The sequence below is a fragment of the Amblyomma mixtum genome, chromosome 1 (genome assembly GCF_055824585.1).
Source record: "Amblyomma mixtum isolate Tamu chromosome 1, ASM5582458v1, whole genome shotgun sequence".
Classification (NCBI taxonomy): Eukaryota; Metazoa; Arthropoda; class Arachnida; order Ixodida; family Ixodidae; genus Amblyomma; species Amblyomma mixtum.
Genome location: NC_143012.1, coordinates 161070906 through 161095472, shown reverse-complemented (window position 1 = coordinate 161095472; position 24567 = coordinate 161070906). Strand labels below are relative to the sequence as shown.

General features: G+C 49.2%; 1 protein-coding gene across 1 annotated transcript in view; it reads left to right on the top strand.

The window, feature by feature from the left end:
* Positions 1 to 22291, top strand: part of LOC149369547 (putative 4-coumarate--CoA ligase 1) — a 102423-nt gene extending 80132 nt beyond the window's left edge. The window contains exons 8-9 of the mRNA XM_089558876.1: positions 4150 to 4419; positions 22155 to 22291. Coding sequence (XP_089415002.1) covers positions 4150 to 4419; positions 22155 to 22291 — 407 coding nt within the window. The remainder of the gene's footprint in view (positions 1 to 4149; positions 4420 to 22154) is intronic.
* Positions 22292 to 24567: the final 2276 nt, after the last annotated feature.

The following is a 24567-nucleotide window of genomic DNA, read 5'->3' as shown; positions in this document are numbered from 1 at the left end:
GCTGACTGTTCGGTGGCTGCTGTGCTCGCAGGCAGCGTTCCAAAGTTGCAGTCGGCAGCCAGTTTCTTCAGTGCCGCAACGTAGGCACTTGTGGTTTCTCCCTCCAACTGGTCACGTCGTTGGAATCGAGCCCGGCTGTAGACTTCGGATGGCCGCGGGTCGAAGTGTTTCTGTAGTGCACCTACGAAGTCGTTGTAGGCCACGGCAGCTGGAGTGCTTGGCTGGACGAGAGCGCATACGGTGTCGTATGTCTCCTCCCCGCACAGCGTAAGCAGGTGGGCCCTCTTCTGGGCATTCTCCGTGATGTTGTTTGCCTCAAAATAGAATTAAAGGCGTCCAAACCACGATGTCCATGAGGAACCGCTGAACTCCGGTATCCGTCCAGGAAGCGTGAGCGTAGCCATGATTGTTGTAGGGCGTAGCTTAACGCTGGGCTCGGATCTGTTTCCTCGTCGCCACTGTTATGTCCGCAGTTGGCTTGAAGGAACAAGGCGTTCGCGAACATAAGAACTATTTATTAGAACTCGACTCAAGCGGTACGCGCTGGCGGCCGCTCATCGGCGCGATCCGAAGTCATCTCGTCTGTGTCCAGACACGGCTGGCCGATGCAGAGGGCGGGGGGAAAGGAGGAAGGGAGCGTCGAGAGGTTCATCGGCCCTTAGTGCACACGCGCAACCCGAACACAACACCGTGGCGGGAATCGCGCACTGGCTGAGCGGTTCGTTTGTCCCCCGTCTACGCGTCTACGCGCAAGACACAACAGAATGCGTATCGGGAAAACAAATGTAAAAGATGAGAAAATTCAAACAAAAAAAGCTAGTTTCATGCTTTCAAATTGAAAATGTAAGGAGTCTGTGACATGCAGAATACGTGAAATATTGGTGCCTTGACTATGCAAACATCCTAAGGTATTGTTTTTCAGCAGTAATTACTTTAAAAATTTCTAGCGCACACAGGACAGGGACAAGGAAGAGAACACCACAAGCGCTGTGGTGTTCTCTTGTTCCCGGGTTCCCTCTCACCATCTTGCCAGTCTTCCTATTACCAGGCCGCGCACATCGTTTACAGACGTCATTGACGCACATCCAGCCATTCTGCCGTCCCAGTTTACACCTGCCTCTAGACCGTCCTCGCCACTTTGGAGCCTGCATAATCCCCGTGTTGTTCTTTCGATACCTGGCATCAGGAAGAAGATAGACTTATCGCCGACAGAACTACAACAAGTCACCCTTGAATATTTACATGAGCACCATGCAAACCGGGTGCACGTTTACACCGACGGCTCAGTGAACCCTATATCTTCTTCTGGCTCCGTCGTCATACCCGCAAGCACTACAGAAATTAGAGTTAGGACAGGTCACCGCACTTCTTCGACGGGTGCAGAACTCACCGCTCTTCGTGTCGCCATTGAGTGCATCAGTCAGCAGCGCCCTCAGCGGTGGTCTATTTTCACCGATTCGAAAGCTGCCCTCCAAGGCTTACAAGCTGCTCTTCGCCGTGGAGCCCATGAACAACTGGTCGCAGAAATTCGACAGCTACATCACTCTGCCATCAACAAAGGGCATGACATTATCTACCAATGGCTACCGGGGCACAGCGGCATAGCAGGTAATCACCGCGCGGATGAGGTCGCGCGAACTGCGCACGACGACGGCGATTTTGTATCGATCCCCATTTCGAGATCGGATGCAGCGAGCAGGCTTCGCGCACTTGCGCGGGACATCACGCTTGCCGCGTGGAATTCCGGCCAATTTTGCAATTCCCGTTTACAATCCTTGGACCCAGACCTGAAGCTCCGGCTACCATCAGGCCTACCACGACGAGAAGAAACTTTGCTGTGTCGCCTCTGGCTTGGTGTAGCGTTCACCAATCACTACTCATTCTTAATCGGTATGGCTGAGAGTCCTGCATGTTCCATCTGCGGGCAAGACGAGACCATAACCCACATTCTTTGTGACTGCCCTGCCTACACCACCGAAAGGCAATCTCTCAGCCATGCGCTGGAGCGCCTAGATACACGCCCTTTCACGGAAATGAAGATTCTCGGCCCCTGGCCGCGGCGGTCGTCGGCGGAGAAGGCCTGCAAGGCACTGCTCCGCTTCTTGAGAACTTCTGGCCTGCACGATAGGCTGTGACTTTAACGAACAGTGACGTTTTATAGTGACTTCAATTTTCTGTTACTCTCCTTTCTCTTTCTTTTTTTTTTATCCCCTCACCCCCTTCCCCCCGTGTAGGGTAGCAAACCGATTATTATTTCGGTTAACCTCCCTGCCTTTCCTCTTCTATATCCTCCTCCTCCTCTTGTTTCTCCCTGTCCTGTGCGTGCTGGAAATTTTCCAACATGCTGTACCAACTCGCTCGAATGTAAGTTTTAATAATTACTTAACTCAATGTTGGTCTCTGTTCGAAATAGATCTCATTTGCACCACTCACACGTTGCTACAATGGTAATTTTACACCTATTACAATCCAAAATAAGTAGTTTCAACACTTCTGCTCTCTTGACAGCAATTGATGAATTAAAACTCCTGCCTTTCATGCATGGTCACGCATAATTGCGCTTTTGAAAAAGACTTGGGACAACACAGGGACGACACAAACTCTGGTGCGCAAACTGTCAACTGAAGTATTTATTGCGTTGAGCACACATATATGAGCTTCACACCTCATAACAGAAATCACCAAAAAACGCAGTTAAGCAGCAATTTTTTAATCGTATCAACAAGCGTCCCTTCTTCTGATTCCATGCAGTAAGCTTCCCACAGCTTTCTGATTGCCATGTTTACTACCGACTGGCCCAGTTTGAAACCCTCTGAACGTAATACGGAGTTTAACATAGGGAGCATAGGCTGATAAAATGTATTTGCCCTCATGGCTACACTTGTGGAACGCTAACATCTTACTCGCAGTAGGCATCGTTTAAAGGTTCATTTTAATATAAATATTATCTATGCTCCCTGCTATAGGTTCTCGGTAAATTTTACTCACGCATTGGTGTGCCGCTTGTCCTACTCTCTCTTAACTGTGTTACGGTAAATGCGCCTGTAAATTATTAATGCAGCACAAAATTCACATAAGTCCCTATGGTGTCTTATTTCCGCCTTGCGCTCAAGGAAAGTCCCATCCACACCCTGTACAGATATGCGCTGTCATTAAACACAAAGGAATGAAATTCATGTGTTGTTGTTTTTTTTAATTATTCCAGCACAGAATATTATGTCATTAATGTCGGGCATTACTCGGAGACAGTCGGTCGGGGCTGAGCGCAAGCACGCCCGTGAGAGAAGCAGTGAGCTGATGTCTGCTCAGCTCAACGAGGCACGGTAGTAGGTAGTAATAAATATCGCTGTTCACCATTCCGTACCTCTTCTTTGCTTATATATATTTTTTTATTTATTCATACTGTTAACCCTCTGCATGAGGGTCATTACAGGGAGGGAAAGATATACAGATACAAGTGGAATTCCCTTCGCTAAAAAACACTCAAATACACAGAATTACAGATTTGCACAGCAATCTTCCAGGAACGTGTTCAAACCTATCACAAATTTGTCTACATCTGTTTGGTCCACAACGTCACTTGGTAGTTGTTTCCAAATTTCTACAGCATCGGGAAAAAAGGAGTAGCGATAGACATCAGTACGTGTAATAATAGGTTGTAATACCTTACTGTGATTTTTCCGTGTGCAACGCTTCAAAGGAGGTGTTAACTTTGACTTTGTCATTCATTACCAGAAAAAAAAGTTTCAATTTCTGCTTTGTTCTTCTTATTTCTAGCGCTTCTAACTGACACTCTTTTAGCATTGCTGTGACTGAATCAGTGCGGCGGTATTTAGAGCATATAAAACGTGCTGACATCCTTTGCAATCTTTCCAGTTTTCGTTTTAAATCCTTTTCATGAGGACTCCACACTGCACTCGCGTATTCTATGATTGGCCGCACGAACGTCTTGTACGCAATCAATTTAATTTCTCTAGTCGCATTCGGCAACTCCCTCCTCAGGAAACAGAGCTTCTGGTAAGCTTTTAAATAGACATTTGCAATATGGGAATGCGACATTTCCAATATTTCTTTATGCTGCGCAAAATACAGACCCACAAAAACTTCTTGTTGCGCGTCTTACCCACTTCACGCGAATGACACTTGCAGGTGATTGTGGCTACTACGAGAAGGACGGCCGGTTCTACGTCGTCGACCGGCTGAAGCAGATGATAAAGTGCATGGGCCACCAGGTAGTTCCGGCAGAACTGGAAGAGCTGCTTCTTCGCGAACACGCAGCCGAGATCGCCGAGGTGTCTGTGGTGGGTTTGCCACACCGAGAGCTGGAAGAGGTGCCTGCAGCAGCCGTCGTGCTCACGGCAGAAGGGAGCAAGCGGGACCGCCAGCGACTCGCCAACAGCATCAAGGCCACTGTGGAACGTGAGTGTTCAGTGAGCCATTGCGGCGACTGCTGTTGAGGAGACGACGTGTCGCCTGGGAAGGGCGCTTAGATGGCCAAGACCTCTCTCTTTAAATAATTCTACTACACAAGAAAGGTTTCCGAAAAAGAAACATGCTGACATGCGCCCAAGCACGCACTCCCAAACCCAAACATACTTTGAATCTACGCAATTATAGCTGGATGGATACAAAGGTGCGCAAATTTTTCCACACCAGGTATGTGTTTTAATTGCCATCCGTAATACCGAAGGAAATTTAATGGACTTAGAGCAATACAGCAGCCTCATTTTGAAGCCCAGGTGCTGCCCGAGCCGGTAACTTTAAGCCCGCCCTTATCTCTTAACTTAGCCCCGCGCGGCCCGCCACCCTCAACTGAAGGCCCGATCCAAGCCCACTTCCAGCAGCACCACCGCAAATAAAGGTCAGCAAGGCTTTACCTGTTCTTAATTTAATTAGCTAGAGTAAGCAAGGTTAGGCAATGCGAAAGTTACCTTTGCGAAGGGCGAAAACACAAATTGCTAAACCTGCACGAGGCGTACACAGACGAATTTTTTAGAAGAGAACGGAAACCGTTTGATGAAATGGCCGTCTAGAAAACAGCTATGCTATAAATTCAACGGCCGTCAATGAAACTTTCCGGACTGCACCATCATGGCACTAACGGGGAGACAAAATTCGCTCTCACTGCGCAATAAAGTACCGAGTGGGGCAATTCTCCGACAACCTTGAGACCGCCTCTCAGCCGCTTTATTTTGCTCTTTAGAACCGGCGAAAGGGTCTTACGTTGCTGCTCTTCAACCAGAGACAGCGTCATTTCACTTCTCCCTATATATCTTTCAACATGGCCGAGCGGGCGCATCCGGCGTTACTGTGGCTTTCATATGTTCCGTTTGCAAATTAAAAAATTCAGACTTCCCTGATTCCACATCGACGGAAACCTTTCTGGTGAAGTTTCACTGGCCGCATTCTTTCATTTCTTGGAACGTTCGCAGCGGCGAGCAAAAATAAATCATAGCATTCTTTGTAATCTTCCCGCCGTGAGAACAACGCTAATTGATCGGGCGCAAGATCCGCAAAGTATATAAATGTTCAATTCTTTTTTATGACCTCTCAGGAAAAACCTTGATTCTTCGCTGCCAGAAACTCTTCCGCTAGAACGCCAGAAGTGTACTTCATTCGATAAAGGCGGTAAAATTGGCTGTGGTTTAGCTCTGGTTAAAACTGGAGTGACGAGGTATCTACAGCTGGCAGAGTGGAACTCGCTCAGTCGAACTGCAGTCAGTCTGTCGCCGCTGTGTTTCGCTGGGCGTTCCTTCATCTTTGTCCCTGGACGTGGATTCACCCTCTCACCCTCTCCACTCCTCCCCCTTGGTTTTGCCGGCGCGCCGCGTCGCCGGTAGCTGGTCCGCGCCACGTGACCAACCACGTGATCAGCCACGGCGCCGCTTCGTTGAAGACTCGAAATGCTAGCGTAACGCACGCGCGCGGCGCGCACACCAGCTGCGTGCTCTGACATCATTCCGCGCATGCGCACGACTGGCGAGGCAGACGCCGTCTGCTCTGCCGTCGGCGCAGCGGCGAGGCGCGTAGCACTCACCAGCTGCGGGCTATGACGTCACTCCGTGCATGCGCACCGCTGGCGGAGCGGTGGTGCCACGGCTCAGAGCGCAGCCACGCTGACCTCCTGAAGCGGCTGGCGTACTGTAGTTATTGCTAAGAAATCTCGACGCACGCCCGTCTATCTAGGGGCCCAGGCCGCAACTTGCCTGGCAAGAGAGCGCGTTACCCGGCCCAGCCATAGCGCGGGCCGGGCCTTGCCCCAGGTTAAGCTTCTAAGCAGCAAACTAATCAGTGGTGCTGCAAGATTCAGGATGACCGTCTCCATCAGTGCAAGGTTCTTTTAGTTCTTGGGAAAAGCAAACGAACAAGGGAGGCAGATTCAGCATTTTGTTGTTGGATTTCCGGCACAAGAGTGGCGGTTTACACTGTCGGTAGACGCTAACCATGCTAAGCCGCTCTTCTGGAGCTTCTCGCTCTTCTGGACCGCAATAAACACAAAATTATTTTGAGGTCAGTTTATTTTTCTCCAGACAGGGAATTTAAAGCGTGGTACAAAAGCCAGCTAAATTAGGTGCGAGAACAATGATAAAAAGTTACGCTGGGCACCAATAGACCTTACGTGTTGTGAATGCGAAAGCATACCGTGATCTAAAAGCTTTTACAGTAAAGCCTTTGCTTTAACTAATTTCCCCTAGAGGCCTTTATCCTGAAGGCCTTTACCCTTAAAGCTTCTGACCTTAGAGTATTTACCTTAAAGGCCTTTAGCCTAAATGCCTTTAGACTTTCATTGTCATTAATGACCCTGTTTATCATTTAGTAACGTGTTTTATCAATCCAAAACTATCACATTAAATAACTATGACGATAACTACGACTGTCTCGTACATGCCGCCACGGTGGCTCAGTGGTTATGGCGCTTGGTTTCTGACCCGAAAGACGCGGCTTCGAGCGCGGACGCAGCGGTCGACTTTCGATGCAGGCGAAATTCTAGAAGCCCATGTACTGTGCAATGTCAGAGTGCGTTAAAGAACCCCTAAATTCCCGGTGTCCTGCAGTACGGCGTCCGTCACAGCCTGAGTCGCTTTGGGACGTTAAGCCCCCCTTCACTGTAAAACACAGTGACTCGTATAATGTCTGCTTCATTAAATCCATTATTCTGTGGTGGTGTAGTGCGTACATCATGAAGGCCGTGCTGACGTCATTTGGGGTTTTCAGAGCACTGCTGCTGGACAACAAAGCTGGGTTTCGTTTCCCATGGCCCATATAATGCTTTCGCATTCATAAAGAATGCTGATGCAAAATCAGTTGCTAATACAAAACCATGATAAACGCCAATGAGTGCCATGTGCTCCTCGTGCTCTCGGCACTGACGAACGGTCACCGTTCGCAATACGCACTGGAAAGGCTAAAGCCGTTGAAACCAGCTACTGGTGACCTCTTTGGTCGAACTCCGGTCTATTACTAAGGCTAAACAACGTGTCTTCAAGCGCCTGCTCTACACAGCTACGTGCTGCAATTTCGCCGTACGTTAACCCGAGACTTTGCTCCGTTTGTGGTCCTACGATTTGCGAATTGCATCCATTTTTGACGAAAGTAAATGGCCCAGGAACTGTAAAACATCTCGGTGTCTACCGCTTTGTGAGACGTAGTCCATACCCGGAAATATCGAGGCCGAGTCCGTGTCACCGATGTTAGCATTCTGGGCTCATCCGTTGCACCCTCAACCCGCCATGTGAAGCTGATACGGATGCGCCGAAACAAGAAAGTTGGGCTAGTTGATACTGGGAGACTAGCTGAGATAGCAAAAATCATGCGCATTACCTTGCTATGAATTTTGAGTTTGCTTGGTATGAAAGAAAGCCTTTGCAAAGTTGAGTTTCTTGCGCATGTGAACACGTGATTTGACGAATTGAGAATCTTTTTTTTTAATTTCTATTAAACTTCAGTTGATGTCTAGCGTGTGTCCCGTCTGCTTCTCTCTCTCTGTCCGCTGTATTTTAGCGCTAGTTAACATGTCGCAGCCAGTGATATAGATTCTAACACGGCACTCTCGCCAAATCACCAGTTGCACATATCGTTCGACCAGCCTTTCGCCCTTGCGTGCCTTAGGGCTCAAACCTTTTCCACCGCGGCTGCTATGGAAACCTGCAGTTCAGCATCCACCTTTTACATTGGTTTGGCGACCGAATGATTTACTTGGCCGGAGCCCTTCTCAGGCTCCGACGAAACGCCGCTACCGCAGTCTGGCTCGGTGCTCGCGTAGTTAGGATAAACCACAGTGTCGACTTCGCGCTACTCAATGTACATTTTCTCGGTTCGCTAGGAAGCTGAATTACTAGGGGGCCTCAGCCCTGTTGGCTGCCAACTTAGACATCGCTACCGCTTTCTGAATAGCTTCTACCAGCAGCCAAGCCGCTGCTTTCTTTCTCGGTGCTAGACTCGACCGGTGCACCAATCTGATGCTGCGGAGTGACCCCTGGCAGCACCTTGACGCTTCCTACACATGTTATTTGGCCCTTCTTTGCCTCATCCCAGAGCTTGGGCTTGAGCTTGAGCCTGTGGAATTTGAACTACCCGACGCGATGACTCGGTGGTTAGCGCGCTGGGCTACTGAGCCTCAGTACTCGGATGCGAACCGGAGCGCGGCGACCACGTTTAGATGGAGACAATACACAAATCGCGCTCGTTTACTGTCCACCGACATGTGAGACAATTACAGCGCCATTTCCAGTCCTCAGCAGTAAGTTTTCAAAAACGAATATTTCCCGTTTGCTGCGCGCTGACCATTCACGAGAAAAATCCCCAGGTGGTCGAAATTATTCTCTCAGCCCTCCACTACGGCCCCTTTCGCTTTCTCCCCTCTGTTCGACCCTCCTTTTTTCCTCACGGCGTTGTTGAGATCGCCACCGAGAAGCCATACAATTACGACTCCTACCCTTTTCCCAAAAATATATAAGCTAACCTAACCTAACCTCAGGTGTCCTTCAAGAAGTGAGTCGGTTACGTCCTGCACCATTTCCTTTCCTGAAGAACCACTAACAAAATCTCAACTTTATTATGAATGCGAAATCATTTTATGGCTCATCGGCAGCGAAACCTGGCGTCGTCCAGTAAAAGTGGCGGCCAGAAACATACGGCAATATGTGTTCGTCTTACTGGTGGCCTTGAGAAACAACACATGCGTCGGCGCGATTCGAAGACGGACCACTTATGTGGCAAGCGTCTATTGTACAACAGCGCTTCAGGGTTGCACCGATCGTTTATTAACGTGGAATCATTATATGGAACAGTGTCCATAAGGGGGCAGACCTCATCAAGCTTCGCAACACAACTGCTGGAGATGACGAAATCACAATGTCATGCTCAGAAATCTTCAAGAGTTCTATTTCTCTTCTCACCGAGTACAACAATGAGTGCTGGGAAACGGGGGAGTTACTTGCAGAATGGAAGCACGGGACAATAATTTCATCCCTAAACTGAATAAGCTCATAAATGCCCGAAATTTCCGTCGCGTCTCGCTGACTTCAATACTGGGCAAATATTTGGAGCATGTCTTCCCCACTCGCCTCACGCAACACATGGAATACCAGAGAATATATCCCCACAGCGCGGTAGGATTTCGAGCCCAACTCTCGGCACAGGACGCCCTGCTGCCGATTTCGCATGCTATCCTGAATGACCACACCACACCAGACCAATCCTGGCTGTAGACCTCACCAAAGCCTTAGCAAAGTTATGCAGTGTCATCCAGCAGGAAGAGCTACAGGTAGGGCCTCAGACCTACAACTATACCCGGGCCTTCCTAAGCAGGCACACCGCTTCCATGGACATAGATTATATACAGACTCCCCTTATTCACCCTTGATTATACTGACGCCCGGAAAGGGGTGGTGTTATCTCCACTTCTCTTCAATAATCACCCTAATCACCCGGAAAAGCATCTTAGCCGCATCCCGGACTTGGGACACTCACTTTACGAGGATGTTATAATGGTTTGGACCATGTACGGCTCGTTTTCTAACATAGAATCGACCCTTCAGGAAGCAGCCAGTGCAATAGCTGCCCGCGCTGCAAGCACTTGCCTTGGATGCTCCGCCACAAAGTCAGGATTCCTCATACTACGGCTCCTCATACAGGATTCCTCATTCATCATACCTGTATTTACAGAACACGGGAAAACAACCTTTGCCTGAAAGTCTAAAACAGTGTACTTGCTTTGTCAACCATTTTCTTAGAAAGGTTTCACATTCACAATCAGGTCTAGACGAAGCAGACAATCTGAAGCTGCTACATGGCTTTGTGCTAAGTCGCATTCTCTACGCCTCTCCTTACGTGAGCCTCTACTGCGTCGAAAAAGATAAAAACATGCTCTGATCTTAAGGGCTACCAAAGCAGCGCCCGACCTATCAAAGAGCGCTAGCATGTACAGGCTCCCAAAATTAGGAATGCACAACGCTATACAAGAACTTGTAGAAGCACATGGACACACAGTACCTTCGTCTAGTTGGCGCGTAAAGAAGAGTACCTAAAGTAGGCTCTTTAGAGACTCGCGTGCCCACAAACGCCGCAGATTTAATTTCTCTCCCCTCGCGCCATGCAAGCCGCGCCTATCATCAAGCCTCTCCCGAAGAACGGCCACCCAGAACATCATTAATCCCACTCAGTCGCGCGAGCCAAAACTCTCCTTAAAGAATATGGCGCTTTAGAGGATATGCGCTGGGTAGACGCCGCGTGTGGTCCAGACCGCTCGGTACTTGTTGCTTATTATCCAGCAATCCTGCACTCATCTACTTCATAACCGCCCCCCTGTACCCCGAGAGAAGCAGAGGAAAGTGCTACAGCATTAGTAACCACCGAAACCAATGTGTATTACGTAGTTGGTGACTCCAAAACAGCCATTATTTCCCGCAGACGCGTCCATACCCCAGCGTGAAAATATTGAAAATTCTCATAGGCGTATAGAGCTCGTGTGGATGCTGGCTCATTCTGGCAATCCCAGAAATGAAGCCGCCGATAACATAGCCAGAAGCCTTATCTTTGGGGGCTAATGGTGAGCACAGCCGGGATTTCTTGAGGGAGCGGGCACACACGTTCTCTGAACTCACCCAACAAACACTCCTTGCCCGTCGACTCTAGCCCTCCCCAATGCCGCCTATCCCACTCCCAACAAATGCCCTGGAGGGGACTCCATGCCCGAACTCTTCCCATCACTCAGCTTTTAACGCACTTCCAACCCGTTTCCCCGGAGTGAACTCTCCGGAGAATCGCACGCCACCTTAGACCATATCCTCTTCGGCTGCCCTGCTGATCGTCTCTCGCAGGGACAGCTCGCCATCGGAACATGACAGGAATGGGAAGCCCTCCTTTCGTCGCAGGACCTGGACGCTCAAATTTGCTGTGTGAACCGGGGTGCCAGTGTCATGACCCTGCTTAGCTTGGACACATGCTCGTAATGTGAGGACTGCGCGGTGGCCCTGTGCCTTTTAAGGGCCCAAACTTGCTCGCTCAATAGTTTTTTTTTTTCTTCCTTTTATATATGGCTCAACGACAACAAAACCCGGTGTCGTCCACAAGCAGTGCCCACCAGAAACCCGGTGATGTCACCAGTACTCTTCCGGTAGTTAATGGGTAACCAGTCATAATGCGACTGATGGAATGATAAAGGACGTTACTAAATAATGATGAGGGTCATTATGAAAATGACATTCATAAAGGTATTTAGGTCGAAGGTCATTAGAATGAGGGCCTTTAGTGAAAGGCCTGTAGGCCGCTTTCGCAATCGCAGCACAAAAGTAGTATTAACTGCCCTCCGTATCTTTTTGCATCTCAGTCTCCTTTTCGGGCAGCATTTTGTTCCAGTACAAGGCATCGCTGTCCTGAAGCCTGAGAAATCTCCGTTGCGCCTAACTCTTGGCCACGACCAGTTAGCACACTCGCGTGCAACAGGGTCAAATAAAGCGAATCTGGGTGTACTCATATACCAGCTGCGCAAGTCCCTGTCCCTCGTTATTTTGATCAGCGTTCTTGAGCTGCACTTGTGTTATTCTTCGGCAGCGTCCACCTCCCGGGGCCATGTTCTATAAACTGTCTATTTTGCACTGTCCATTTCGCATCCATTCGGACCTCTGTCAGTGGTCTCTCAGTTATATCCGCGCCTCTTAAGCGTCTATGGGATGCGAGCCGGCCGTTGGGTGGTTCGCGACCGTACCGACCCGAGGGGGTGAAATTGAAGGCAATATGCAGCCAATGGTGAGGTGATCGCAGCGCTCTACTTGCAGCACGCGACCAGGGGTGGTAACTAGCCCACACCAGAATCCTCTTAGTATTCTGCCGGTGTCGCCTTTTGCGACATGTCGCATATGGGCGTGGCCTAAAAAAGTGCTTACAGATGCTCGAAGGAACGGAAAAAGCCGCCGGCACTTTCGTCTGCGGTGCATTCATTCACTCCGAGAAGCGACAATTTGCCGCTGCTTATCCACTAGCAGCAGTAGTTTCGTATCTTTCATAGCAAGAATATTTGCCATCACATGACGTCTAATGTTCAAAAAAACATTTGCAAATTTAATATAAACTCGCTTTACTTCATTTAAGTCCATAAAACACCGCGAAAAAACTCCAAATCTATATTTCTTTCGTTCCGGACGGTTGTGCTAGGTTTCGGCTGCGTTTCGGGCAGTTGCAGACGGTAGCATTGTAGCTGGAGGTCCCATTAGGCTTGCGCGCTCCAGAATCGAGAGCGTATCTAGAACATTAGGCTGATTTCAGCTTAAACTTTATCGTCGAAGCAAGGTAAGTCATAGCGAAAAGTAACAACACCAGTAGTTGCCGGTAAACATGCCGACCGGAATCGCAAGGACTGCTGAAGTGGCTGAAGCGGGCGGCTCTCGCTTGAAAGGACGTCGCCATGTTTTCACGCCAAGGGCGCAAAAGCCGCAACTGCCGATTGCGTTCGTACGCTAAAGGTAGCCTGTCGCCCGCGCGAATCGCTTCAGCGCATTCCGTTGTTCGACTAAGCGTAGTAAATTGGGGCGACGTCACGATGACGTAGCAGGAAGGCGGGTCCGTGTCGTCACGCCGCCGTCACCGCGGCTCGAGCCAATCAGCGAAGAGCGAATGCGACATGTCGCAAAAGGCGACACCGGGAGAATACCGCCCCAGACCTGAACACTAGCTATCAACGGCTGCGATAGCAGCCGATAGTAGCCAGTGCTTATCGGCTGCGATAAACAGCCGATGGCTTGGTCTGGTCGTCTGCTGTTTACACAGCACTGCGATGCACCTCCTCATTAGCTGCATATTGCATCCAATTCCAGAAAGTCCGGTCGCTGGTCTGGTCGGTCGGACGCAACCAGTTATAACCTCCGGTTGCCAACCAGCCAATAGCTGGGTATACCTTGCCACAGACGCTTGAAATCCGCGGATATATCTGAGTGACGACTAAGGGAGGACACAATAGACGCGAAGTGAGCAGTGGAAAATGGACAGCTTATAAATACTATGGGGGCACTTTGGCAGCCTAAAGTGCGCTAGGCGAAGGCTTTTGTCGGCGACGCGTTCAGCTGCCACTGATGCATGCGTTCGTTGATCTTTTGTCGTCACGTGTTTTGAGGGTCGCTCTTCCTCAGCTGAGCCAAACCACCTGGCGCGGAATCGCTGCACCACTTGGGAGCCATCCTCCTCCGCTACCTGCCGCACACCGACTGACGACGAAGCAGCGCTCGACGCTGCCGAACCAACAGCTCCACCTGATGATGATGATGTTAACAACTTTATTTTGCTCCAGATAAGGCAGCCCCCTACTCCCCGTCCCCGGCACGCAGGCCTTGGTGACGGGGTCCGGGACCTTCGCGATTAGAAGCGGGCGAAGAGGTCTTGATTCCTCGCGGCTTCTTCCGCCAGGCGGATGGCTTGTTACTGTGAAGCAGGGGCCTCGCTCCGCAGCAGGGCTTCCCAGGTTTCTCTACAATTTATGTGTTCGTTAGCCCCTGGGGAGCTAGTGCATTCCCAGATTATGTGGTCGAGGGTCCCTCTCGCCCCGCAGTGCTTGCACTTATCGTGTTCTTTATCTCTATGAACGTGATAGTCCCAGACCGGGTTTACGAAGTTCCTAGCTTGGAGGCGTCGCCATGCGATTGCCTCCCTATTGTTTAGACTTTTATCTGGTGGTGGTACCAGTCTCCTCTGTAGCTGATTGTTTTCAACAATTTCAGTACAATTTTGCAGACCCTCATCCATGTTTCGGCAGTCGGGCGGCTCCACAGCTACCCGGAAGTAGAGAGCTCGGGCTAACTCGTGGGCAGCGTCGTTGCCAGGAATGAACGTGTATGCGGGAGTCCAAATTAGGCTAACTTTTGTGTTTAGCTGTCTACTGGCCAGAATCCTTGCCGCTTCCGGCGAGATCCTACCCTTTCCAAATTATAGATGGCCGTTTTGCTCTCGCTAATCATAAAATTGGCTTCCGTTCCACGCAAGCGAGTGCTATCGCAACTTCTTCAGCTGTTTCGGCGTTGCGGCTTCTAATGGTGGCTGCCGATACGGGGGCACCGCGGCCGTCGACCACTGAGGCGACCGCCGCACCCGACTTGCCACTTGCTGCGGCTACGTACGCATGGACTTGCTGTCCATCGAATCGAAGCGTCTAATAAGTGATTCTACTCTCTTCTCCCTCCTTTCAGTGTTGAACATGGGATGCATGTCACGAGGGAGTGGCGGAATGATTAGATTTTCTCGGCAGTCCTGCGGAATGTTCGATTTGACTCGTAGTCGCCTATCTGTTTGCAGGCCTACCATTTCAAGAATGGCTCTGCCTGTGGTTCTTCGGCTTAATCTTTCGAGCTGTGAAATTCTGACGGCCTCCGATATTTCGTCCCAGGTATTGTGCACTCCCACAGAGAGCAGCTTCTCTGTGGAGGTGCTAATCGGTAAGCCCAGGCCCTCTTTATGCACCGTAAAATGAGCGAGTGTAGTTTCTTCTTCTCCTCAGCCCTAATGTTTAAGAAAGGTGTTGCATTACTCACGCGGCTTATTACGTATGCTTCAGTTAGTTTAAGCAAGCTTCTTTCCTTCAGGCCTCGTCCTTTCAGCGCGGCCCTTCTAAATATGCCAAGGGCTTACGTGGCAAATCCCTCGAGCCTTTTGAGTGTCCCATCATTATATCCTTTATCTTGAATAAATAGCCCTAAGATTCTGATTTTATCTACCTTTGGAACTGGTTTCCCCTCCACTTTAATGTCAAATTTTCAGTTTTGCTTGCATCCGAGTGACTTCGGGTTATAGACGAATAATTACGATTTTTGCGGAGAGCATGAGAGACTCCTACTGGCCGCATAGTCGACGACAGTGTCCGCCGCAGCCTGCAGGCGCTCCTCGATACTCGCATTGCTCCCCTGGTTAATCCAGAGGTTGATGTCATCCGCATACAAACTGAAATTTAGCGCCTCTATGCTCCGCAGAGCTTCGGGGAGGGCCCTCATTGCCACGTTGAAGAGGAACGGGGAGAGAACCGAGCCCTGCGGCGTGCCCTGCTCCCTAACTTCAGTGTGCGAGACTCGATGTCTTGGAACTTCATGCAGGCAGTTCTGCCTGGCAGAAAGTCGTTGATGTAATCGTATGTTCGCGCGCCTACCCCCATTTCATGGAGACCTCAGAGGATTGCTTCGTGTTTGACATTATCAAAAAGCCTTTGTCATGTCTAGGCCGAGAATTACTTTGGCGTCTCTAGAGCGCGAATCGATTATGTCATGCTTCAGTTGGAGCATAACGTCCTGCGTGCACAAGCCCGGTCGGAAGCCGACCATCTCGTGCGGCCACAGATCGTTTTGCTCCATAAAGCGCGTCAGTCTGGTCTGGACTACGCGCTCCATCAATTTCCCCATGCATTAGGTTAGGGAAATAGGCCTTAAATTTTCCAGTTTCGGGGGTTTACCGGGCTTTGGGATTAGAATTACATTTGCTGACTTCCACTGTCGAGGCAGGTGGCCATTAGTCCAAATTTCTTGCATATACTCCGTCACAGCGCCTATGGAGTCGTCGTCGAGGTTTCTTAAAATTTTTTAGTTATCCCGTCAGGTCCCGGGGCCGATTTCGTTTTTAGTCCCAATATTTCTGCCCTGACCTCCGCCTGCGTGATGGGTGCGTCGAGCTCCTCGTTGAGAGCGCCGTCGTATTCTGGTAGGGTGGTACTATGGGTATCACCAATGTACATGTCGGTTAGTTTGCGCATAAATTCCGCATCTGTTCCCTCAAATACGTGCCTGGCTTTTGATAATGTAATTCCAGATTGGGTTTTTGAATTGGTTGGATCTAACAGGTGTCTCAGCAGACCTCATGTTCTGGAAAGGCTCATGCTCCCTTCCATCTCGTCACATCTGCTACACCAGTTTTGTTCACATAATTTGATCGCATAATTTTCAATTTCCTTGTTATTTCTAGCGACCCTCCTTCTAAGATTACGGTTCCATTTTTACTTCTTTAGCCTATGCTCCATGCCATGTTTTGCCTCCCACATATGAAGCAGTTTGCTATCAACTATCTCTGGGGCATCGTGCCCTTCAAGCGTCTTTGTTGCCGCTCCAACATGACGCATGAGGGTCTCCGTCCATTCCTCTATGTTAGTAATCTTCCCAGTTGCCGCTTTCTCTCGCTTCTTCCTAAATATTTCCCATTCTGTTGCTCTTCGTTGACGCGCACGACGCGTCTTAACTCCTTTTTTAAGGATCGAGGCCAGAATGAAATGATCGCTGCCGAAATTTTTCTCTGAATTGTGCCATTTTAGATCTGTCACATTTCTAGAGAAGGTCAGGTCGGGGGAGGTGTCTGCGCACACGCTGTTACCCACCCTGGATGGACTACTAGGGTCCGTGCGTAAGGTGAATCCCAGCTCATGCGCGTCCTCCCATAGCTGCCTGCCTTTGGGATCTTGTTTAGCGTAACCCCATTCTGGGTGTGTGGCATTAAAGTCACCGACTATTAGCAAAGGGTTATTCCCGGCTGCCTTAATCGCTTTGCGAAAGAGGGCCCTGAATCTCACCTTTCTCTGCTGTGGGCTACTGTACAAATTTAAGAGGAACACGCTCGGCTCCTCTTTTCGTCCTATAAGAATTTCCAATAGCACTGCTTCAATTTCGCTCGAGTTGACTTCGTGCTCATTTGCCGCAATGTTCCTCTTAATCAACGTTGTGACGCGAGATTTCTCTGAGAGCGCCGTCGTATTCTGGTAGGGTGGTACTATGGGTATCACCAATGTACATGTCGGTTAGTTTGCGCATAAATTCCGCATCTGTTCCCTCAAATGCGTGCCTGGCTTTTGATAATGTAATTCCAGATTGGGTTTTTGAATTGGTTGGATCTAACAGGTGTCTCAGCAGACCTCATGTTCTGGAAAGGCTCATGCTCCCTTCCATCTCGTCACATCTGCTACACCAGTTTTGTTCACTTGAAAAAGCTTGGTATCCCGAGAGTTTTGCTGTTTTGCCCGTCTCCTGCAGGGCTATAGCTAGCGGTTTCTCATGTAATAGCGTCCGATATTGTTGCACTAACGCCCGCTTGCTTTGGAATCTGCGACAGTTCCACTGCCAGATTAAAGACTCAGTTTGCGCGCCTCTGGCCATTTTGGAGCTGGACAAATTTTTCCTCTGCTTTTTGCTGCCATTCTCCGATGGCTACTAATTCTGCCCGTTGCCTTTGCACTTCAACCGTAAGGGCTTGTATCTGGCTTTGAGTCTGATTTATTGCTCCCAGAATTTGGGCCACGAACGAATCAAATTTAGTTTCGATTTTGGCTTCTAATCTTTTCTCTAGTGCCACCAACGGATCAGCGTCCTCCCCTTTGCGTTTAGTAGGAAGCGGCCTAGCCGATTCTACAATCATTTTTTCCTCCTCCGGTGTCACAGGCTGTGTGGGAGTCACAGCCTTAGGCGCCGGGGGTGTTGATCTCGAAACCAATTTTGGTGGCGCTCTGTGGTGGCAGGGGGACCACGTATCCGCCGGCAATTTTGATTTATGCAATTCCTGAGTGAGCTTATTAATGATATCTTTAAGCTCCCCAACCTCTTTCCTTAATTTATCGATCTCCTCGTCCTTGTCTTTAGCCTGAGAAGCCCCCCTGTCAAAGCTTACCCTTTTACGGTCCCCGCTCGGGCTCCGCTTCTTAGTCCATGGGTTCGCCGGGTCCCTGGAACACGATCTCCCCCTGGTTCTGGATCCGGAGCGGCCCCTGGTGCGGGAGCTCGAGCGGCCGCGCTTCTGCGGCTTGCTTCCTGTAGTGTCCTCCTCCTTGGGTCTAGGAGGTGACGTGGGCCCTCTGGATCCGGAGCGTCTTCTGCTGTTGGAGCGCGAACTGCCCCGACGATGGGGCTGTCCGGGGTGGCTTCCCGTGGTCTCTTCCAGGCTCGGGAAACTTCGGCACGGAAATCCTCGTACTTGTTGCCGCGCTTGTCTCAACGAATCGAAGACAGTCCTGATACTGTTCGAAGACAGCAAAGTCCCGAGGTGAGTGCGCATCACGCCATTGGCTCAACGGTGCGCGCTCTACCGGAAAAAATACGAAGTGTGCAACGCATGCGGAAGAATGGGCCACCGAGCCGACGACTGCCCGGACCCTAAAAACGTAAAGTGCCGCGGATGTGCGGAGGACAACCCGCCTGAAAACCATCAATGCGAGACCAAGTGTCAGGTGTGCGGCAAAGGACACCTGCTCGGCAATAAGAAATGCAATGAGCTCTACCGCACGCCCTACGAGGTGAAGAAGAGGCGGTGGGAGCAAAGCGGCGGCAGTTCGCCAAAACACGGGACCCGGCAAACATTGGAGGGGAATTCCACCCGCCAAGGTCGCCCCACAGCTCCACCTGTCGACGAAGATGACGTCACCTTTTGGAAGCTGCGCTCGTCGATGAGTCGCCTCAGGCGCTGGATGAATGACGGACGGACGGGAGACTGAGCCATTAAAGGCTTTCGCCTTAAAATACGGCGCCGTTCAGCTGATGGCCTTTCCTTGAGCGCCGGCTTGTTGTCAGCAATATCTTGACGCCCGATGCTTCCCGCGCGTTCTCGCTTGAAGACTTGCAGTGATGCCTTTTGGGGATCCTTCCGTTGAGTGTGGTGGATCTTACGCAGCGTTTTCTTGTCTCGCCGCCCATACATCGCAGCAGTCCTTTTGACTGCACCAGTCAATCAGTCTGGTGACGTGTGTCGGAGCCCTGCTGCGCTGGCTTGTGAAAAGAAGACAATGCAAATTTCCGTAATTGGGGGGCTGAAGGCTTTATCCGAGCTAATTAAATATACATACAGGTGTCTACCAAGAACCTACGATGCGCGGCCGGCTTACCAACCACTTCAAGTTGAAGCCCCGGACATTGCGTCCCGGCCACGGATCACTTGCACCAGCCATCAGCCAACAATGATTGCTTCCGCCCTCACTCCCCGTTTGGCCTGATCAAACGTCAGATAGCTAGAAAGGATGCGTCTCTCAAAGATAGGCGTAGAATAAGCGACCTCGCCATCTTCTCGGGGCAAAAATGACGGATGATATAGCGTGGTTAGGCCACGTGTGAATTAGGTGCGTTGGCACTTTTTCTCTTTTGGTTTCAGTGCGAGGCTCAGTTTTCAATGTCAAGCAGTACTCAGGGAAACATCAGCGAAATCGTTGATACGGGACCTTAATTATGGAACACTAAAACTGGACAGGAAGCTTAAGGTAAGCCTGGAGGGTATGGCGCAATAGCGTTAATGATTTAATGCTTATATATGCGGAATTTGCAATTGTACACTGTATATTTGTAGGTCACTGGAAGTCCTCATACCGCACCTGCTATGCGATAGCAGGTGCTGCCACTAGTCGGACTTGGGGTTGCTCTTCCCGAGCCACCTCTCGCGACCAATAAATAATTGAACTGCCAACCGCCGTGGTGCGCAGCTTCCTCACCATCCGGTCGGCAGGTTGTGATGACATCACACGGCCACGTGACCTAGGTGGCTCATCTTCCACATAGATAAAGCACATAGGTTGCTTGAAGGTCGAGGAGGAAGCTTTTCGCTAGAGCCAGAAAGTGTGGCAAAATTGATGGGTGGGCTCTAAGTGCAGCCGCACTAAGAATGAAACTTCGTTTTTTTTTTCACTGATGTAAACAAGTATTCCTCTTCGATCTATGCTGCACAAGTGGGTTGACACTTCAGCCGCAACATACACGTACAAGCACAACAGTGCTGTGTAGTAGCTGCATGTATCGACCCGCATTAGGCCACCGTTATTACCGTGGAATGCTTCCATGCGGCGAGGATTCCCCTCTGAGGGTCTCGCTACTCAGATGTTCTGCTGTTTCAAGTCCCAGGCTGCTCAAATTACAGAGGTTAATTGGGCCTTTTTACTTAAGCACCTTCTCAGAAGCTTTAGAAGGAATGAGCCAGAACCTAAGAAGCCAGTCTTCGTCGTGGGGGATGTTTCTATACCCGAGAAAGTACAGCGAGTAGCGCTCCGTGTGTATCGTTTCCTTTCTTTGTGTTCGTCTTTCGCGCTGAACCAAGCTTCAACCATATCTTGGTCTATGTTTAAATCAAGTCTGGAAATTTTGCTTTGTTTTAAGGGGGGTTTGACGTCCCAAAGCGACTCAGGCTATATCAGTATAAGACTTAACAGCCTTCTTCATATGGCTCCTCATTAATGAATATTTTATTTGTTTTCACTGCACTCTGTCTTCCTTGTTTTTGTATCTCATAGCATACCGTAATAGCGATGGTTATTTTAGCGTTTCATTTTGTTTTTTTCTGCCGTGATAATCTTTTTGTTTCGCTTACATCGCATGTAACGTCTTTCTATATGTATTGGTTTTTTGTCACTGTATAAATTGCTGTCTTTCTTGCTGCTTGCTTCTTGGTAATTTAGTTTACTATTAATTTACCGAGGGTCCCGGTACAGTCCCATGACTGTAGGATCATTGCCATTATATTAATGTTTATATAAACATCCCTCAAGCATTAAATAAATTTTCATTTAATTTATTTGGCATATTTATCCAAAAACCAAAAATCATTAAAGAATAGGTAAAATACCTCTCTAATACAATGTAGATGACAAGTGCGATATCATGAGAATGTCCTGGATTTCTTCATTAACATGTGTCATGTTATCCCTGCTGTTTTATTCTTAGCCTTCCATCTTCACCGATAATTTTGTTCTTTAAGCACCAATACGATCAAACTGTGATACCCTAACGATTATAAGACCCTGCCTTTGTGAAACTAAGCAGCTAACATCCTGCAAAATAGTTTCTCTCGCTTTATTCCTTCCACTCACACCCAAAAAGCGGGTGTATAGGAGAAGAAAACCAGCCTTGAGCTTGAGTCGTTGCCGTCTGTCCGAAACAGATCGTATATTTTATCAATTCTTCCACCATCCTGTACTGCAGGCGAACTAATTATTCAACCGCTTTCAATTCGCATCAGAATGAGCACGTTCGGAAAATCGTTCAGGATCGGTGCAGCAATGAAAGTTTTCCTTCCATTTATTCCTTGTATGTTTAGCGAATAGAGCCACCTCCCTGCTGAAACTGTGTCTTGATCATGCAGAACACTATTCACGAGTGCTAAGGTAAAGCAGCATAATTATAGGACACATGTTTTCTTAAAGTCTTATTGCATTCTAGTGCTCTTGTTTACCATTGTTATCACTCCGCTCTCTAGATCATTATAGTTAGTAATAAATTTATAAGGGATAGAATACCGAGATATTGCTTGCGGAAAACAGAACCCGTTTATATGCACTGGCTAAAATTTGAATCTTCTTCCATGAATTAGAGCGGGAATATTGGGAAGACAAGTTTAGCTTTACTTTAGCCTACCATCCTCTCTTAAAGCCATGGTTTTTACAGCATTGCGAGCGTACTCATACTTTGCTTTCTACAACAGCGGCGACGAAATCTTTCTCTTCTTACACATCTGCCCAAGCGTTAGACATATTAGTGGGAAATGGGCACTATGGAATTTTCTACATTTATACCGAGCCAGTTACTTTACCGCTGGCTTACCGATGTGTTCCTGCCTTCATAAATGTAAAGGTAATTCCAGAGATGATCAACGGATGACTGAAGTCGGTATCGCAAGCTGCCGCATATACGATCAGCGTTAAAGATAAATATATATATTTTTTTCTGTTTGCGCAGGCAATCTCGCCGTCCAGAAGCACCTTTACGGCGGCGTCTTCTTTTTGGACTCCCTGCCAAAGACGGAGACGGCCAAAGTTAGCCGACAAGCGCTTGCACGAGCCCTCGTGGGAGCCGAGGAGACAGTCACGAAATAAAGGAGATACAGTACTTGCTGCCAGCAATAGGTGCACTTGTGTCGTTTGTCAGAACAAGGTGATGAGATCCGGCAATGAAACAGGAACGATATTGCAGTGCAGAAAAAACGGACTCCCAGACCATTACAAGTTTTCATAACTTGCTGCTGTCACGTCTTCCGCTGTTACCCTTCCATTGCTGTATCAATCTGTAAAAAATAGGTTCAAAAACTAAAACATTCACTTTATTTAATCTACTATAGGTCAGCCATCTCCCTTTAAATATTGTGCGAAACTGCAGTCACATTGTGTGTGGACAGGAGTAGGCATTAATGCATTATTGGGCACATTCTTGGGGTTTACCCTAATTAAAATGATCCCTGAATGATGATGATACTTATGAAGTTTTATGCAGCAACGACATCTGTGGCCAAACAGCAGCGACGTGGCTCAAGATGTTTTCATCTAATAAAAGAGAGGTCAAACACCCATTTCCCAAGAGTGTCACTCCAAAGAAGCTCAGCACCAGGCCAGGTGAAAGCTTCTACCTGTTGCTAGCTCTGCGGCTACCCAGTGGCACTGGGAATCGAACTCAGCACCTCGCACATGCGAGGTGGATGCTCAAACCTCTAGACCGTCACTGCACTACAAATCCCCAAAACAACTACCAGAAGTCTCTGTGTAGCAAAGCAGCCATCTAGAGTTTCAAAAAGCGAGAGAGCCGGTTTTTCTGCCTCTCAGTAGACACAGTTTCTTTTTCGTCCAGAGAGACAGTATTTTTATATACGCAACCACTTTATCAGCAAAAAGCGCGCCAATCGCATTCACGGACAGTTTTTTCAGGCTTTAGCGTCACTGCAAACATTGTGTCATCCTTAGGGGTGAGAGGTGTGTTCGCATCTATATGCCTTTTATTTTTCAAATGTGCTTCTTGCAACCTCTCATTCACAACCAAGGCAACTCGCAACATGCACACAAGCAGAGGTTGTCTGACCAGCGAGACACGAGCACGTTACTACGTATTGGCACGGTACAGAGAGCCTGCCCACAAAGAACAAAACGTCCTATAGACTGTGGGAATCTGGCTTTCCGCCGTCGCCTTTGCGCGGCTGTGCCGGCCTACCGCGTCGTTTCTCCTCTTTCCCTTGCTCCCGCCTCAGGCGGTGGAGAGGCGGCTGGGTGACTAATCACTGTCATTTAGCCACAGCTCCGCCCCGGCTCCCCAAGGGCCTTTGCCATTGGCGCCTTTTGGCGGGAATCCAGGACCCGTTTTGGCGGCCGCGCATCCCGCGACCGTCCGGGCGGGGCCGAGAGAGAGATCCCTCCGAGACAGCGTAAGGTGCGTACGTTACTGTTTGTCCGTGCCGGCCTTTGCCGTTCGGACCAGTGCTTACTCGAGCTCGCCCGCACGTGTCCTCTGACCTGCAGCGGCTCGAGCCTGTCCAGCGGGGTCCAGCGACCTCTGACAGGCGTACCTTGCGTTGAATGCCCACTCTCTCTCGCAACCGGCCCAACGGTCGACACGAGAGAGAGATCACAGCACTGCCGCGGGGGCATTCTCCTGCAGCGGCGTGCTAGCGGTGCGCATTACTCGAGTCGCTTCGTGCGCGCAGCGGAGCCTTGCTCCTCGCGCGCCCCCGGGACGGGGTGACTATTGAGTGTGTGTGTATCAGCTGGAGGACGATGTGAATAAACGTCTCCTTTGTGAACTTGGAGGCTTATTTCTTTGCGGCGAATCGCTCTCCTCCCAGCGGAGGTTGAGTGTGCTGCATCGGTGTCCCAGTGTGTGTGTGGTGACGGCTGATCGGGGCCCTTGGCTCGCGCGAAGCTCGAACCCGCGGTGGGTGGTGGCCTGTGTCCACGTAGAAACCCACAAGACATCTTTAAACAGTCTTAAATTATTACGCCCCTTTTGTCCTTATACAACTGTCTTGAAGATATCTGTAGAAAATTTGTAACGGAATAGCGCAGAACGATGGGACAGAACAGAAGACAGGCGCTGATTAACACTCAGTTTAATTCGAATAACAGGGTTTCTTATCCATCTGTAAGACCACATGTACCACACCCTTATATCTCATGCAGTCGAAAATGAAAAAAAAAAATAGTTTGTAATCATGAACGTGAATTAATATTTAGCATGTGAGGTTCCTTCTTTGTTAATGCGACTTACGGCGTGCTAATGCAATGGTCGCTTAGCCTGTTATAGAATATGTCTCGATCATTTTCCGAACCAGCTTCTTTATTTTTTTCGCACCTCCTGTGTTCAGGCGCAAAAATGTTTGATGGGCTGTCTC